This window comes from Tenrec ecaudatus, chromosome 9 (genome assembly GCF_050624435.1).
Source record: "Tenrec ecaudatus isolate mTenEca1 chromosome 9, mTenEca1.hap1, whole genome shotgun sequence".
NCBI classification, from domain to species: Eukaryota; Metazoa; Chordata; class Mammalia; order Afrosoricida; family Tenrecidae; genus Tenrec; species Tenrec ecaudatus.
The window spans coordinates 121,110,187-121,129,416 of NC_134538.1; the positions used below are offsets into that span (position 1 = coordinate 121,110,187).

Genomic DNA, 19,230 nt, shown 5'->3' on the forward strand with positions numbered 1-19,230 from the left:
CTTGGTCTCTTGACAATCATTAAGGACTTATATCTTCCCCTAAGAGCTTCCTTCTCAGTGCCTAATCGGCTCTTGAAATGTCTTAAATGTGAGAAGAATAAGGCACCTCCCCCATGGATATGGCTTCATTTACATAAGAAAGAAACCCATCCTCCCAGCCACACTCAGATTTCCCTTACAAAAGTGCTTCTGGAGACTGATGGTACCCGGCTATTGAGAGATATAGTGTCTGGGGACTTAAAGGCTTGAAAGTAAACAAGCGGCCATCTAGCCCACAAGCAACAAAGCCCACATGGAAGCAGCACACCAGCATGTGTGATCATGAAGGGCCCAGGTCTCAAACAACAAAGACAGGGGGGGGGGGGAACCACATCACCGTGAATGAGGGGGAGTGCGTGATCTGTAGGCAGCTGGACATCCCTTGCAGAGGGGTAGTGGGGAGGAGATGAGTCACTCAGGGTTCAGTGTAGCAACAATGAAACTCAAAACCTTCCTCTAGTTCTTAAACGCTTCCTCCCCCCTACCCCCAAATTATCATGATCCCAATTCTACCTTGCAAACCTGGTTATGTTAGGTCTCTCTCTCCGGGACTAGATTTTAGCCTCGGTCCTTGGCTCCGCGCGAGAAAGATTTCACGCGGAAGCCGGGCTCGTGACCCAAGTGAATTTAATGAAAGTTCAAAGAAGCATCAGGTTTTACGCGGCACCCATAGGATTCCTTTGACCATGCGGCCTGGCAGAGACTGCTCCGGGACACGCAAGGATCTCTCTCCTCCCACGAAGACGACCAGACTGCACAAGCAAGCCAAGACCTCTCCCTTCCGGTCCCTGCCTCTTCAAGGGTTCCCAGGGGAGGCGTGGTGAACGACCCCAGGTCGATCCCATTGGCTGAATTGCAATCACCTGGCCAGGTGGGCTGCTCCAGGTGTAACGCCCCTCCGGGCCCACCGGCAGGAAAATCCAGCTTTTGTCCTTTGCTGGCTCTCCTGGGTATGCGTAAATGGACTTCCCAAGTCCCTAGGCTAAGCTGCCTAACAGTTAGACCAGAGGATGCACAGCAGTGCAGTTGGGATCTGGAAACACAGGGAATCTAGGACAGATGAACCCCTCAGGACCAGCGGTGAGAGTGATGACACTGGGAGGGAAGGGGGTGTAGAAAGGGGAAACTGATCTCAGGGATCTACATATAACCTCCTCTCTGGAGGATGAGCAACGGGAAAGTGGGTGAAGGGAGATGCCGGGCATGTAAGATAAAATAATAATTTATAAATTATTAAGGGTTCATGAGGGAGGGGGAGCAGGGAGAGTGGGGGAGGGAAAAAAGGAAAATGAGCTGATTCCAGGAACCCAAGTAGAAGGCAAATTTTGAGAATGATGAGGGCAACAAATGTATAAGGGTGCTTTACTCAATTGATGTATGTATGGATTGTGATAAGAGTTTATGAGCCCCAATAAAATGATTTAGAAATAAACAAATAAATAAATTTTTTAAAAGAGTGCTTCTGGTGACAAATAGAAGAGATTCTTAGGGGGTGACAGGACAGTGAGGCAAAGGTCCACCTTGATCTAGCTAGCCCTGGAGTTCTTAGGGGAGCGAGGACAGACACAGAGACTTGTGAAACTGAAGAGGCAGCCTGAGTGAGCCCAGGGGTCCGCTTTGCATGGGGGCGGGGAGGGGTGCTTCTAACTGTATTAGGAACCAGGCAGCGTTCTGCTGGGGAAGGAAGGAAATAAACCCAATCTGCTGCGGGTGCGTCGGAGTTGCCCATTCGCCGTCCAGGTGAAGATACTGGGTAATTAAATGTATATGTGAAGATACTAAGTAATTAAACGGATATGGGCATCTGACACTCAGAGATTGGCCTCTCCAATAACAAAGACCCTCTCTTTTTAACTGTTTTACCTTGTGATGTAATACCGTGCCGTCACGGTTAGTCATGGTTTAAGACTGCTAGGGGAGGACCAAGTCGTCCCACTTCTGCCACTGGCTTAGCTATGGGGCCTCAGGTGAGCTACTAAACTTCAAGGGGTGCCTGTTGCCTCACAGGAAAGATCGTTAAGGAGACCTGAGAATAGGAATTGCAAACATTGTCCCTGAAACAATTTACTGCAGCCTCCCTGGCTCTTCTGTGGAAGGTGGAAGGCATGCCAGTAAAGTCAACGTCTTCCACTGCCCGAAAGGGAGAGGGATCTTCAAAGGGCTCGTGGAAAACTTCCATTATTTTTTAATTCATTTTTTTTAATCCATGAATTTTTTGAAGGCCCCTGGACATCCATAATCCAAACACTGCCCAGATGGAGCTGTTGATCTTCGCTCCCTTGGGATCCTGACCCGTGTGGAATCCTCATTAGGCAGAGACTGCCCCGACACATGGCTCACGGTTGAGCTCGCACTTGGATGGGGGCTGAGGTCTTAGTTTCATGTCCTCGTGCCATTGTGGTGGCAGCTTTTGGTGCCTGTTCCTACCCAGCCTGCAGTCCCCGTCGGCTTCCCTGAGTGCACAGTGACCCCGCTCTGCTTAGAGCCCTTATCTGCAATTCTGTCTGCTCTAGAGAGTTTAGGCTGCACTCCGCTTTGTTAAGGAACCCACCTAAGATAGCATCTTCGCCAAGCAACACGTGGTGCTTTACTCGGCCAATTGTGACTGGCACTGGAATGAAAGACATTTTAATTCAAAGGTTCCTGACAGTAATTGTACTGAGGGAGCTCATCGCTGCACCTCGTTTGACTTCCAATATCTATTCACAGAAAACTAAGTGGGAATTGTCTAGGGAGCCCAGACTTTCTGGCAATTCAGGAGGGATTGTTTAACCAGCCATCAGCAGGTGGGTGTGAGCACGGCAAAGATTTAGTGAGAGTATTTGTCTGCTTTGGAGAATAGAGAATCTCATTTTCCATTGAAGGGATTATAGAAAACTTATCATTAAACTTGAATATTAACCGACTTTGTAAACCACTGTGTACAAAGAAGGCAATATGACAAAAATTCTCAGAGAAGCATAAAACCAATCACTCTCTCCAATATGTTGAATTAGATGCCCATTAAGTCCAAAGTTAATACTGTGTTCAATGAAGAGGCTTTAAAATATTGATTTCTGATTGCTTCTCAGCCTTTTGGCTAAGACCAAGTGTAAACTATTGACTTCTGATTCAAGGAAAAGGTGCCAGGTTATTTTGAATTTGAGGCTCAAACATAGTCCCTAGTTTTAATCAAAAGCTAGATAAGTATGGTAGTTACATAATCTGGTGTCAATTTGAGGACTGAGAGTTAAGGGGTGGAGTCTAGCCTGTCAATCAGGTGGTAGCCAATGAGACCTCTGTGTGGGCATGGCCTTCTCCTGCGGATACTGGGAACTCCTGTATTTCTTCCATGGAAGCAGGAGATTGCCTTCTCTTGGGAGATTGTGCAATCCTGTGAGACATTTCTGACAAGAAGCCATATGAAGCTACCCTGATGCAGCCAGAACCCTGGGAGCTGGAGGAACCATGTGGAGAATCCTGCCAGCGCTGAGACATGTACAACACCACTGGATCCACAAGACTTCCCACCCACTGGCCTGTGATCTTCCTGCATTCAGCATCATTACATGAGTTTCAGGAGTCTAAAGAGGACTTTATAGATTGGTATAGGACATATGGACTAATATCAGACTTATGGACTTGATCTGGACTGGGCTGGGATTTTTTCCTCAATATTCAATTGTATATAAACTTCTTTTATTTTTAATAATTTTATTGGCCCTCGTACAACTCTTATCACAATCCATACATCTATCCATTGTGTCAAGCACATTTGTACATATGTTGCCATCATCATTCTCAAAACATTTGCTTTCTACTTGAGCCCTTGGTACCAGCTCCTCATTTTTTCTCCTCCCTCCCTTCGCCCCCTCCCCCATGAACCCTTGATAATTTATCTATTATTTTGTCATATATTACACCATCTGACGTCTCCCTTCACCCACTTCTCCGCTGTCTGTCCCCCAGGGAGGAGGTCATATGTAGATCCTTGCATTCTATTCCGTTTCTCCCTCACCCTCCCTCCACCCTCCCGGCATCACCACTCTCACCACTGGTCCTGAGGACTTCATCTGTGCTGGATTCCCTGTGTTTCCAGCTGGATTTGTGAGGTAGAATTGGGATCATGATAGTGGGGCAGGGGGAGGAAGCATTCAAGAACTAGAGGGAAATTGTATATTTCTTCATTGCTACACTGCACCCTGACTGGCTCATCTCCTCCCTGCAGCCCTGCTGCAAGGGGATGTCCAATTTCCCACAGATGGGCCCTGAGTCCCCACTCGGCACTCCTCCTCAGTCACAATGCTATGATTTTTTTGGTCTTTGATGCCTGATACCTGATCCCTTCGATGCTTTGTGACCTCTTTCTTATATACATGAGTGTCTATGAATTTGTTTCTCTAGTCCACCCAACTAACACAGTAAGTTAACAACTTTCTCTATAAGGTAAATGTAAGGTACAGATCACCGCAACCTTCCCAGTCAGATATTTTAATGTCTATAAAAGGTAAATAGTGTTTGGTGTTAAGATTTAGGATGCAACCAAGGACGGTTGCATGAGAAGTGGTGGGTTGCAAACAAATAGTTCAGATGGTCTCTGGAAAGTGGAGGAATTGAGAGAGAACGAGAGATGTGAGCCTTTGAGTTGGTTCTGGCTCACTGTGACCAAATGCACAATAGAATGAAACATTGTCTGGTCCCGTTTTCATCTGTGTGCCTGCTGCCATAGTCACGTCCATCAATAGGGCCATTGTGCCAATCCATCTCACTGAGGGTCGGCCTCGCCCTGTTGGCCCTCTGTGTCACCAAACATGACAGCCTCCTCTGGCCACCAGTCCCTCCTGATGGCATGTCCAAAGCACCAGGGTTCTGCTGTGATCCATACAGTTCTGGTTGGGCTACTTTTTCAGAAATAGATCACCAGGCTTCCTAATCTGTCTTAGTCTGGAAGCTCCATTGAAACCTGTCTGCCCTGGGTGACCCAGTTTGTGTTTGGAATATCTAAGACATAATTTCCAGCGTCACTGTTGAATGCAAGCCACCACAGTACAACCAACTGGTACACACTCGGTGAGCTACGCTCGGGAGGCTTTCTTAATCTGTTGGAAAGGCAGCTTGAGTAAGATCATCTTTGGCTGATTTCAACCTTTTTTTCAACCAACAGGTAGGAGATCAAATCATTGAAATCAACGGGGAAAGCACAAGGGACATGACACACGCCAGAGCCATAGAACTCATCAAATCTGGAGGAAGACGAGTGAGGCTACTGCTAAAGCGTGGAACAGGACAGGTCCCAGAATATGGTACGTGTCACGTTTCCACTTAGCTTTGCGTGTTTCTTCTATGTACCATGAATGCCTATGCTCATTTGTACAACTACGGTAGGCCTCTACTTCTAAAGAAATATCGATGTTGCTATCAGTAGACAGATAGACATGTGTATGCTTACACTAAAGATATAGACCTTCCTTTAACTCCATTGATTGGGCAATGTATAAAATGTCAATGTCGACCCTCCCGGGGCATCTCTGAGTGTGTTGGGAGATCCAACCAGCACTGACAGATCAGAACCTCTCTATCGACCGGCTGTCCTCTGTCCATTTGAGTCCACAGGAACGTACTCATGATCTCCTACAGCCACTCATGCATCAACTAGTCCCACACGACTTGTAAATGGGGCCAAGGACCAAAGCAGAACAAATCCTTGGGGTGAAACAGTCAAACCTAAGGCTTATTTCATCGTAGCTCATGGAGTCATAACATTTTCTTGGTATTTAGGGATTTCTTTCCACCCACAAAAGCCATCCCTTCATTTTGTATCTATTTTTGTTCTTTTGAGGCAAATTTCAAAGTACATTTTAATTCGTACATTTGCCCTCGCGAGCTTTCAAAGTTATATCTCCCAAATGCCCATCTCAGACACGACTGACAGCACAGCTCTAGGTACCCAAACTGCTGGGGGTCATTGCACAAAAAGCACCGACACCCAGTAGTCTAGTCGCTAAACTGCCTCAGAAAGCCACAGGGGAGGGGTCAGAGCCAGGTCGACTGAAATCAGTGGAAAGAACACACACACACACACACACAAGCACACAAACACACACACACACACAGACTGCCCGGGTATGTCAGAGGACAGCGGTGTTCCTCCACACATTTTGGTTTTCTTTGGTTAGCAGATCACCAGGTTTTTCCTCTGAGGCACCTCTGCGGGGACATAAGCTTTTAACTTCTCCATTAGCAGCCAAGTGCACTGTGCTCCCCGTCCCCCCAGGAACTCTCAGTGAAGAGTCGCCCCGCCCGACAGAACTCACCCATCTCTAGGAAATAGGAGCTAACTGCTGGTCTGAAGAATTAGCTCAAATTAAATATAAATTTCAGATTTGGAGAAATTGTTCCTCACATCAGCCCCTCTCCTCGCTATCCATAAAATGTCTGGATGGTACATTTTTGGCTTGAATTATGCAAATAACTCATTAACATCTCCTTATTTAAGGATGCAATTTAAGGACTCCTTCTTTAAGGAGTTCTGAGTTCAGTTGACTATCTGAATCCAAAGGCCCTTACGTTTCTGGTACCTTCTATCCTCCAAAGCTGACACAAAGAGTCGGCAAGCCTTCACATGAAGAGCCAGCACACACTGCACTTTCCCTCACACTGACTTATTCCCCAGGAGGTCTTTTATTCCAGTGCCCACTCTGAGTGTTGGGACCAAATGATCGCTTTGAATATTAATATTAGCAATCAGCACAATCCTGATCCTGCTAAATAAGTAAATATGGAACCTTCATTAATCCCTTGGTAAAGTAGCTCAACTCTTAGACTGGAATGGTTTTTGCATGCTAGAGCATTAACTGCTTCTATCAAATCAAAGTGACTGGGGAGATTCTATCGTTTCTTAAAAAACTGTATTTTCCTTTATGGCAAGACCTGGTGGTTACCTATTCCAAGGAATTTTCATTGGATTAGTATTGCTCTTTTGGTTCTAACAAGTTAGTCTTTAGAAATTTTCATCCGAACCACATGGTTATCCTAAGATTTCTATTCTTTTGTAGAACCACTACTCGGTCCATATTTTCAGCAACCACCATGCCAGCTGCTAGGCTATAGTGAGAAGTTAGAACTTTCTACTGACCAACCTGTGGGAAAACTCACACTGTAAAGCATAAGTATGAAGCCACTTCAAATCATCTTTAAGAAAAAAATAAAGTCACGTTTTTAAACAGAATAAACATGCATCATCCTTTCAACCTTATCCTATTAATTCCTAACATTATCCAAAAATATCTGGTTATGATTAAATTCTGTAAATAACCAACAGAGAGAATTTGTTGCCTATCTGGGCCGGTCATCAATATTTACCATAGTGGTATTGCAAAATTGCTTTTATTCACCAAAAATGGAACATTGAATCTATATTTGCAGGTAAGGTAGATCATGAGCTACTTTTAATGTTAGCGTGACATGGATTTTTACTGTAAATATAACCTTAGAAAATATTTCACAAACTGGATCATGGTATTGAGTTGAGTAATCTCCTTTAGGGAAGTAAAAGACTCACCATGAGTGGAGTAAACATTCATTCTTCAGGGAAATCTAAGCTGAAAGATGCACGATCGTGTTTGAGAAATCCAGAAGGTTCCGGCTCAGAGAAGGGTGCTAGTAGATGACACGTTGACGGTGTCACAGAGGTTCCTTAGGGGCGGTGTTGCAGGGCTCCTGCTCAGAGATTTCTCTAGAAGAGCTCATGGACACAGTATGGATACTCACAGTTAAGTAGTACGCAGCGATGTACTACAGATATATAAAGGAAGGAAAAAGAACCAAACATGCAGGCCTCTTAATGCTCCTGCCCTCCCATCAGAGCTCACCCAGAGCGCACTCTTCACCGGAAACAAAAATGCGGCAACATGAGCACTGCTTCAGCCCAGCGAGTCCCTGGTTTCCAAGAACAGTTCATCATGCAGCCCCTCCAACTGGGCAGGTACCGGCACTCCAGACGCCACAAGGAAAGCAAGTGTCAGCCCAGCCCACATTTTTAAACTACCAGGTTTGAAAACAGTCAGCCACCCTTATCACGTAGGTAAAATGTTATGTTTGTTTGGGGAGCTATTTACCCACATGTTCCAAGCAGCCCTTTCTAAGGAGGAAAGTTTGTCCAGCAGCAAGGGGAAGCCAAAGCAGGGATGACCTTCCAGAACCATCCAAATGGCGCTGGCATGGAAGTCACGCCCACAGTTTGCATCATGAAACAGAATGTTGTGTTCAGGATACGGCAGATTGTATTTTCATAAAAGTGACAAGAGAGAGGTAACAACAACCAAAGAAAACTCTTGAGCGTACCAGAACATCCAACCAAGAACAGGATCCACCCGGTCCACATGCATCTTTAATCTCAGGAAAACGGATTTTGATGCCGGATCAGAATATAGCTGTTTTTGTTTCTTTTGTGGGCCTTGTCATTTTAAGATCCTAAGCCTGACATAAAATCCATCCGTAAAAGATTGTGAAAGTCCCCAGAAGACACCCTTTGACCTGGGAAGAGGGGAGACTGGCTGATGACTAACTGCCGGTGGAAGGCTTGTCCGTGATGACGCTGTTGGTCTCTGCCCTCCCTGCGGTACCAGCAGAATGCAGAATCGCTTTGGAGCAAGACCCAGCTCGGGCTTAGGGGCAGGCCAGGGGAAAGCTGGGCTCCGGCTAGAGGAATGTGAGAGACCCGCTCTCCGAGCTCCAGGTGAGCTGTGACCAAGAAAGCAGCGAGGCCAAGGGCAATCGGTCGGATTATTGACTCAACAAAGTCAGTGTGGACCCAAGGGAGCGAAGGGAGGAAAGACACACTCCTTGATGACTGTGAGACATCCACCGACAGACATCACGGCCAAGTCAGAGACTTCAAGCCACCCGAGCGAGCCCCCAAGTGCCTGCGCACAGCTTGCGGATCCGCTGCGAGGGGAGCGGAAAGGCAGGGACTCGAAAGAGGATGCTTTGATGGTGAAGTCCCTGCAGGAGATGCGTGGGAGATGGCACTTCGACGTGACTCGGGTCCCCCGGAGAAGGACGTGGTGATAATAAACACAAGGCGCCCCTGGGCCTCGCAGCCGCTCAGCACCGGGCTGCACCCAGGTGTCTTCTCGGGGCAGGACTGGCAAGAGAAGCAAAGGGACGCCCCCAAACGGAGCCTCGAATCTGTCACTGCTCTCCAGAGTAAGTCTAGGACGGTTAGGAGAAAGGGAAGCGCCTGCACATCTGGTTTTCCAGCCGCCCAGGGATGAATGCCGGTGTCCTCCCTTAGCATTCAGGGAACACGACTTGAGTGACACTTGATTTACAAACTGAGCCAGGTGTCAGGGCGGGCTAGGGGCAAATAGAGGAGCCGTGAATGAAATATCCCCACACAAGCAGTTTGGATCGATGCAGAGCATTCCCCCAGGTAAAATTTGCCGTTCAAATTCGATCACAATAAAGCAGGAGAGAAACAACCTGTTTCAGCCTTGCTTGGAGCTTGGCCTGCTTATTCGATTAAAAAGCAACAAGAGGGGTCTTTATGAATAAAGCACGGCAGGAGCTGATTGTGAGTGGGCGTCTCAATAGCCTTCAGAGGCCAAGGAAGGTTAAAAAGGCTGGAGCTGAGTATACTCACACTACACGTGTACAGCAACCCCTGGTCCCCAAGCACCCACAGAAAGGGAAAGAGCCAATCTATCCACTGTATCTTCAATAGGTTTTGACTTGCTTGCAGGTCCCTGGGAAATGAAATTGTTTTTATTGTATTGATTTAATGAAATGACACTAATACGGAGTACCCAGAGCAACAAAATTTCTCAACTAGAGAGTATAGCTAAAGATGGCAATGGGCCGAATTGTGTAATTAAAGGTCTTCCCATAATCAACAAATTGAAATGATTTATAATAATCGTATCTGAGTACCAGGTTACACAGCACTGGTCTCTCTTTAAAAGACAAGAAGCAATGTTTATTTGTTTAGTCTTGTATACAATTGTATACTTATACGAAGCATTATAACCTTTTGCCCTTGTGCATAATTGTTTATTCAGGAAGCCCTTTCTTCATATAAAGATGAACTCCAAACATAGGCTCCTACCAGATAGTCTGTGTGACATAAATCGTGTGACTAGTATAATGTGGTAATATAGTTAACATTTCCTTAAGTAGGCCCAGGATTTACTGAGCAAGTACTATGTACAAGGAGGCAGTTTGCAAGCACTGAAGCAAGACATAGCCCTGGGCCTCCGCGAGCCTGCAATCTAATCTTGAGGATCCAAACAGCAAGTGCTGCTGACCATCATGCCTGCTGAGCAGGCCTCAACGGATCTGCTCCAAGGAAAAGACTAAAACGGGATTTATTCTTAAAATCTCACTTAAAATGGATTATTCTTAAAAGTGCTTCTGGAGCGTTAAGAATACTTGAAAAGCATTTGGCTTCTTAGGTGTGTTAGAGCATTATGCCTGCTGGGATATACCCAGAGTATTGGCAAATCTCTGCTTAGGCCATGTCTGATACAGTCTAAATTCCAAGCAAATTAGCTAAAATATCCTGTAACAAGTTGGCTAATCATTCCTCTTCCCTCTCTCGTGATTATCAGCCACACCTGACAACCTGGAGCACTCTAGCCCCGTATTCTGGTGCTTTCTTGCATGTGCTGATCCAACCCAACAAAAGGCAAAGGGAGACTTGCCACCACCTAAACCTTCCCCTGGAGACCAGGTCTGTGCAAGCTGTAAGCGGCTCCATAGCCTTTGCTCTAATTCACCTGCTTTGTTAATAGGGCAAAAGGCAGCTTGCTTCCACAATAAATCCTGAAACTTAATTTCAGCTTCTGAAATTTGTGGGTGAGTGCATCTTCCTTTTCCATGAGCAGTTCCACAAATCACTTAAGAGCATCTTCCACTGAGCAAGAGAAAAATGATAAAGCCCAGGGAAGGGAGCAGAGTGTCTGGCAGAACTCTGGGCAGCTTACACAGAGCAGGGTTCCTCTTCCTGGTGGCCAAAAGGCTCAAGACTCTCCACATGCACCATTCAGGAGACACCAGGAGACCCTCTAGCCCTTAAGCTTGGTCCTGTTTCATGGAACCTGGGAGGGGCACAGCATTCTGAAATTCTTTTCCCCACTGGTCAACCAAAACCCCAAACTTCAACTATTTTGTTTCAGGATAAACATGAAATCCGTACTCTATAATAATATTTCTTCTTCCTGGCTACGCCTAACATGGTTTTCAATGTGATTTTTTTTTCTTTAAAGCTATTTTAGGTGAATTCCCCATGCCCCACTTCTTGCATGTTAGGTACTTAAGAATCAGATAAAATATAGTCCACATGGGAACTAAGAACTCTTACAAGAAGAACCCATTTAGTTCCCTGGGGTCCAAAACCAACTGCAAAAAAAAAAACCACACTTCACTGCCATGGAGTCGATGCTGACTCACAGTGACCCTATGGGACAGGGTGGAATGGCTCTTTACCTGCATAGACCCCATCTTTCTCCAGCAGTTAGTAGCTCAATGAGTAACCGCTATACCACATGAGCTGCCTGATGTCCAGCCCCCCTCAATTCCCCAAATCTTTAGTTGTGGTAGGAATGGGTGGATGAAGACATATAATTCCCAGACCCTACTGGAAAACCCATACATCCTAGAAAGCTCAAGATGCCCGCTCCACGATGGTGAATCATCTCAGACTCTCTGAAAAGTTCCTTTCTCCTCCCGCATAAAGCTGAGCTCTTGTACAAGAGGGTTGATTCCTAAAAGAACCCGTGCGTGGAGAAGGCAGTTTTCATATTAAAAAATAAAAAACACTACTGACAACTATAAGAACATTGGAATGGATTTCAGAGAACTTACAAGTTGTGGAGAATGTTTATTTACAGGAGGGAAGGGATAGGATCATGGACATAGAAAATATGATGCAGAAGGGGAGAAAAAAGAAAGAACATAGTTTAACAGAAGCCTGCCTGTTTCTAAACCTCCCACACTTGTCTCCCTCCCGCCATCCCTTTCTCTCTCCATCTAACCCCTATCTTCTCTTCCTCTTCCTCCTCCTCCTCTCTCTCTCTCTCTCTCTCTCTCTCTCTCTCTCTCTCTCTCTCTCTCTCTCTCTCTCTCCACACACACACACACACACACATAAACACACACCAGTTCTAGAACAGTTATTCAGCCTTTTAAGTAATCAAGCGCCTGCATTCCCTGTAGTTCTTCTGGTTGAGTGGATTTGGCCAAGGGCTCAGTATTTTCAGTGCCACTCCAGGTAATCCCATGCCCTGCACCTTGCTGCCTTGAACTCCTCCAGCCCTGTCATAAAAACAAGGCCCATCGGGCATTTGATTTCTTATTGTCCCCTTTTGTCCTGTTGGCCTTTGACTGTTAGCCTGCAGAGTTTCCACCTGGCTCCTTCCTTTGCTATCTAGTCCAAATCGCCCTCCTTTCTAAGAGCTGCAGCCCTTGGAGTTTAGAAAAAGCAAGGAGCCATCCCTATTTTCTTCCCATTTTCCATCTTTTGACCTTTGGACGATCTGAATTTGTCTCCCACCCTCCTCCGTGTGGACTGTCTGACCCCGCGGTTCATAGCGTGAGTGTGTTGATTCACGATAAGCTTTCTAACCCCTCAACTAGAAGCTGATGCTGAATATCAAAGCCGTTTTCCCTACTGTCTGATTTTCTCTTGTCTCTAACTAGGGATGTGTGAGGGCAGTTTGGGTCCCTAATGAAAGACTTTGCCAATAAGGCCCTGAGATTCAGCTGTTCAAAACAGAGCCCAAGACCGTAGGAGGAACTCTGGAGAAGACAACCACCAAACAGCAAATATCGAGTCTTGAACACCGCCTTTTCAAGATGGTGGTGCCGTCTGCCCTGGCCTCTATTCCCCATATTCCAATAACTCACGGGATTTCACTCTAAGTTCTCTAAGGCCCTCGTCTCCAGTGGGGAGAGTCAGGGAGTCCAGAAGAGCTGTTTGTTATCTGTAAACTTTGTGTACAGCCTTGCCCAAAGGCAGGATTGCCCCTGAGATCCTGTTCTGACAAAGACCACCTGACATGTCTTTGTTACCTGAGCTCCCCGAATAAGAATCCAAGATGAAAACATAGAATTCCTCACTCTCAGCTTGAATTATGTCCTTCGGTTCATTGTAGCAAAATCTCTACACGGTGAGAATCACACATTTTCCAACACGCTACTTAGGTTTGAGATTTTTTTTTTTAATAGAACCACTAGCCGTTTAGCCCAGACTAAAAACAGCTGTTAAGTGTCATCTGGCTCTGACATTTGTTTATGGAATCATCTGCTTTTATGCAGCTATAGAAAGGCCTCTGCTCTCTCAGAGCACATTTTGCCATAGACCATGACCCTGACTTCCTTGGGACCCTGGGCTTGAGGACTGGACACACACCCTCATGCCATGTGCATTAGACATGCTGAGCCCAGGAAGCAGGCCTTCACTCCTCACATTTCACTGTCAAGAGTCTTCTCCAACCTTAACAGCAATTTATTTCTCCACGTTCTACGCTCTCTCGTCTGACCTTCGAGGCACGCGTCTTCCTTGCATGTGTATCTTTCCTGCCCAGCCAAGGCCACATTTAAAACCAAAGCCTTCTCTGTGTGACACTGAAACAGCTGGATCATTTTTGCACAAAATTACTTGCATCTTGGCAGGGCTAAATGGTAAACTCAATTAATAAATCCTGAAATCTAATTTCCACTCCTGACACTCATTGTTAAGCATCAGCTTCCTTACCGCCAAGAAGTTCTACTTTTCATTTAACCTTGAGATGTTAGCGCTCCCCCTTTGCCCTCCCTCCTTCAGAAAACAAAAACCGCCCTAATGCCAATCAGCTCCTGACACTGGGCGCTAGCCCACTCTGTTCTGAAGCCAGGGGGGACTCAAGTGAGGCACATCCATAGAGAGTACCATCAGTGGACAATGGACAGAGGGGGTCAGACCTGGGTGCAGCTAACTCTTCTGAGCACATTAGCCAGGCCATGGGCGCAGCCCTTTTCCCTCCCTGGTCTAGAGCTGAGCGATCCCAGCAGCAGGCAGTGCAAAGGGCAGCTCGTCCCTGGGAAATGATGGAATGTCTATGACCATCTTTTAGATGCAGACCTGCCCCTCCCAAAGTGACACAGACGCAGGCCATGACGGCCACTGAGAGTTTCCTGTCAACCAACATCCAGCCTGCAGCCCAATGAGCCAGCCAAGTAGAACAAGGCGTCCCAGACAAACGTGGCAGCGTTGTTTTCCGGCTTTGTTTCTTCTTTGCCAGAAAGCAATTCCATCCAGCAAGTCAGCTGTGAACTTTAAATATAAATAAGCAAATTTTCAGAGGAAAAGGGAGCCATAAGAATGCATGAGATTATTGGTGAAAACATAAATATAAACATGGGGACACCACATTTCTCTATCTATGAGACTTTTTTTGTTGATCTAAAAAGGATTACTGTGACTGGTTCTCAAATGACAGTAGATGCCATTAGGCTATCCCATTATTATGAGAAAATTCTACAAGACCTCAGATATGATTGTTTCTGATTTTATTGACTTTTGTGACTCCCAGAAAGCACCTCAGGATGCCCTTGGAATTTTGAGACAATCTACTTTGGAAGCACACGCATAATTCAGCCTTTCACTAATTCCACGTGCTGCATGCTCAGTAGGATTAGCTTTATTAAAGGCTTTATTCTTGCTACCTAGATCATTTATATTCAACTGCTCTAAACTTACTAAGCAATCTTGATGCTAACAGTAATAATATATCTTGTCACTGGTTCTGTGAATTCTAATGATCGGTCCTAGGCTGTTCCTCCCCTTCCTTTAGGAACGGTACCTTCCAGTCTCTCCATGTGCATGAAAAGTGACAAGCATGGGTCCCCATATTTCTACTTATTGGGCCACCCTAAAGACACGGTTTGTAAAATCTGCATGAATATTATCTTTCTCTAATGAGCTTTGTTTTTGCCTATGTTTTAACTGATGAATAATGCTCACTCTTTCATAGTAGCTGCCTAATTGCTGCCAGAGCTCTGGGAAGTATTTATTGCTGAGACCTTAGGACAGCTAAGGAGACGTTTTGTGGGATCTTGAAAGCCTGAGGGGCACCATGCCCTAGGGGACTGGTCTAAGTGGTCCCTGCAGGCAGAGGGGCGCAGAGGGGCCAACCAAGGCAGCACTGCCCGAGTTCTGCCCACACACTTCAGAAAAGCCTCAGTGCAAGTACTTGGGCTTCAGACTAATTCTGAAAAGCTCCAACCTAGGCCAATGTTTCAGAACAAACATTCCAGCCCTAGCCAGGAACTCTGAACTCCACGTGACACTGTGAGTATTTCCCAGCCTGCTTTGTGGCTATTTGCATTCAAGATTGCCATGCTCGGTGATACACCAAGCTTTAAGACACAACATCTATTTTTCTATTTAGGACTATATTCTGAGTATCCAAACAGTATTCACAAAATGTATTCATCACAAACAGCTTCAATTGTTCGCTATATCATTAACCTAATGTTTAGTAAAATAAATAGGAAAAAAGGTATCTTACTTATAAATAAAGCAGAATGTAGATGAGAGCCTTGCAAATGGGGTTCAAGTAACTTTCACTCTCTCCCCTGGCCCTAGAGCAGCCTACACACCCACTGTGAAATCCTGCAGCAATGGGCAGCTCCTGTGACCATTTATTGCACTGAAATTTTGGAAACATCAGTTTGCCTTTTTGGCAGAAACTGACACTCATGCTTGGGCCTCATGGTTGGCCTAGAAACATGAATCAGACATAACATTCTCTACGTGGGTTTGATGACACACCATTCACAGTCACATTTATGGCTAAGCTTCTGTCCAGCCAAGCCATTTACACTAATGCTCTGAATTTCTTTCCCTGAACTTTCTTTTCCAATTGTTAATGACCCAACTGATTGCCATCCAGGAGTGGGTTAAATTGAACATGAAACAGAATTCATTAAGTGAGTTATCCAGTTGACCTTACTGTTTAACATTTCTTTAGTAGTTTATACTGGTAAAAAAAAAAACAAGCAAAACACACACACATCATTATGTACCATGGTAATCATTCTGTGATGATGTCCTCAAAAACAGAAATTTAAGATATGCTGTTTTTCTAAAATATTTACCTCTGAAGCAGCGGTTCTCAACCTGTAAGTCACAACCCCTTTGGGGGTGGAACGACCCTTTCACAGGAGTCACCCGATTCATCACAGTAGCAAAATTACAGTTCTGAAGTAGCAACGAAAGTAATTTTATGGTTGGGGTCACCACAACATGAGGAACTGTATGAAAGCGTCATGGTATTAGGAAGGTTGAGAACCAGTGCTCTGAAGGATCACTTATTTGAGCAGGGGAAAACGTCTGCGTCATGACATGAAGGGGAAACTTATGTGTTGGGAAAGGTTTAAAGTCATGAAACATCCATGGGAGGAATCTAGATCAATGGTAGCAGTTGGAAGAGGAGTTCAGATGTGTGCTTCCAACATGGGAAAGGAAGGTCTATGCCTGCCATATGTGCTACTTTGACTAGTCTGAAGTCCATGATGGTGAATGGGTCTGGATTAATTCTCTGGAGCTACTAACTAAAAGACAGGACTCTCTATGGTTTCAGTTCAGTTCCACAAGCATTTCCCAGGCACTTTTTGCAATGGAAGGCAGTCTATTCTGTGCTAGGGTGTACAGAAAGCTGCTGTGTGTATTCAGTTAGTGGGAGAGAGCAGAAAAAATTCAGTATTAGGGCAAATGGAAGAAGGCGTACGCTAAATCTGCTTAGCAGCTTGCAGAATGTTCTACCCAAGAGATGATATTGGATCTGGGACTTGGGGGGCAAGCATGACTTTACAAGAGTGGACAAGAAGTGAACCAAGTCAGAGAGGCATGTGGAGGGCACCATCACATCGACTGTGGGAGAGAAAAGGGGTAGACGGGAACTGGATGAAAAAGCAGAGGCTCCAGTAAAAAGAGGAGGCCCTAGAGCACACAAATGGGGAAGGACTCAACTGCTGGCCAGAAGGTTCAAACTTCCAAGGTGGCCCACAGCACCGGGGAGACTTCCCCTCTACTTCACTGCTTTGAAAATCCTGGGGCCAGTGCTGCTGTGATCCGCATGGGGTCGCCATGAGTTGGCATTGAATTGATGGCAGCTAACAAGAAATAAAAAGGGCCGTCTAGACCACTCAAAGGAATTTGCATTTTATGTAACCAGATGTCATCAAAAATATAAAGTGGCAGGGTAGGATTATCTGTATTTAGAAAGACAAAGAAGAAGAAAAAGTATTCCATGAGCCAGGTGTATCAGACTAGATCTGTGTTGCTTAAGGTTTCAATGGCTACCTTTTTGGAAGTAGATTCCCAGGCCTGGCCCCGCTGAGTAAATTTAAACCACTCACCATTTGGTTGCCAGCTGAGAAAGGTAACAGTTTGTACCACCCGGGGACTCCAGTAAGATAACTCTCAGTTCACTCCCATCCAGTCAATGCTGACTCATAGAGACTCTATAGGACTAGGTGGCATTGTCGCCTGTGGTTTTCTAAGACTGTTACTCTTAACAGGAGTAGAAAGTCTCTTCTTTCTCCCACAGAACAACTGGTGGTTTTGAACTCCTGACCTTGCAGTTAGTATTCCAACATGTAGCCCACTACACCACCAGGAGAAGGAGACCCGGGAGTAAGATAACCACATAGCGTTTAAGATGGATCTTATCGCATAGAGACTGGAGGCAATAAAAAGAAAAGCTACTTACTACAAGAGCTGAGACAAAGCACGTGAAACCCTGAAGTAGGGTGGTTGAAGTAGCAATGAAGGATGGATTTTAGGATCTCTCAGATCTCTAATTACTGGTGAATAATGTATACGGAGAAAGAGATCAGGAAGGAGATTAGTGGAAATGGTTACAGTGGTCCACTGAGATTTGTGTCCACCCAGAGACAGTGTGGAAGAAAGGACTGGAGATCTACATTCCCAAAGCACCCATTGAAAACCCTCTGGAGCATACACAGGGGGGTCGCCATGACGTAGAGTCAACTCAAAGGCAAATGAGACTAGGACAGGGAGAATTACCCCTGCTGTAGAGACGGACATGGTTGTTGTCAGACCCCAAGTAGTTCGTGGAGGAGGTTAAGAAAGGGAGAGAGAGGGTCGGAGAAGACTAGAATCACACGTTCACAGTTTCCTCCGCAGGAGTATGCCGCTCAATAAACAATCGCTGCCGTGAAAATGAAAGGAGCGCTGGTAGTAGAGGGGAGAAATACTAGGCTGCCGATCACAAGGTCGGCAGTTCGAGCATACCAGCTGCTCCAACGGGAAAAGGTGGAGGTTTCTACTCCCAGAGAGCGTGATAGCCTCAAACCCCCACAGGTGAGGTACTGCTCTGCCCTACAGGGTTGGTAGGAGTCAGAATGGACTGGATGCCAGTGAGTCAGTGGAAATAGTGTGAGATTTTCAGGGAGAAATGGGCTCTACCTGCGTCACTGCATAGACCTCACCATCTGTCTTGCTCAAACACGGCCACACTGGGAATCCACCCAGTGAGACCTCAGATCATCTGCTGAGCGTTAGCCATGTTTTCCTGGGTTCAAGTTGTTGTGTTGTTCTGTTGAAGTAGAGTGGCTGAGCGGGGTACAAAGACTGAAAAAAAAAATTTATATACTAAAGAGGCATTTTATGTAGGAAATATTTAAGGAAAATAGTGTGCCAGTTGTTTACCAAAAGATTTACTCTGATCGCATCCTTGTAATTATTCTCAAATTTATGGGATTGTTTTCTTTAGTTTATGTCTTCTGAAAACAGGCATGCTCTCCTTCATTTTCCTTTGACACATTCACCCTTTGAAATTGGGATTAATTTACTGAAATGTCAGTGAAAATATCCCTCCGAGATCACCATGCTAACCAAATCCAATGACTGACTTCACCCTTCATACACTTGGCCCTCCCTATAGAGGTTAGCACGATGGTCAGTGGACTCAAGTGAGTCAAAAAGTATTGCCACTAGGGTTCCTATTCAAACAAAACGTGTTTAAGAATGTTTCTGTGATCAGTGGGTGGTTGTGGATAAATTTCCTCAGTAATACATTTCTCTTAGTCTTTAAAAACAACCAAAAGAGCAGGATATTTTTTAGTGCTATGGGGAAAAAAACATTCAGAAGACAGGGCTTACAACAAATGTTTCATAAAACTCAAGTGGGTATCTCCCCAAATCAC

The 19,230-nt window shown here is 45.4% G+C and overlaps 1 protein-coding gene across 1 annotated transcript in view; it reads left to right on the forward strand.

The window, feature by feature from the left end:
- Window positions 1-19,230, forward strand: part of MAGI2 (membrane associated guanylate kinase, WW and PDZ domain containing 2) — a 1,549,501-nt gene that overhangs the window by 1,478,893 nt on the left and 51,378 nt on the right. Inside the window, exon 21 of the mRNA XM_075558486.1 lies at window positions 5,183-5,321. Within this exon, the coding sequence (XP_075414601.1) occupies window positions 5,183-5,321 (139 nt within the window). The remainder of the gene's footprint in view (window positions 1-5,182; window positions 5,322-19,230) is intronic.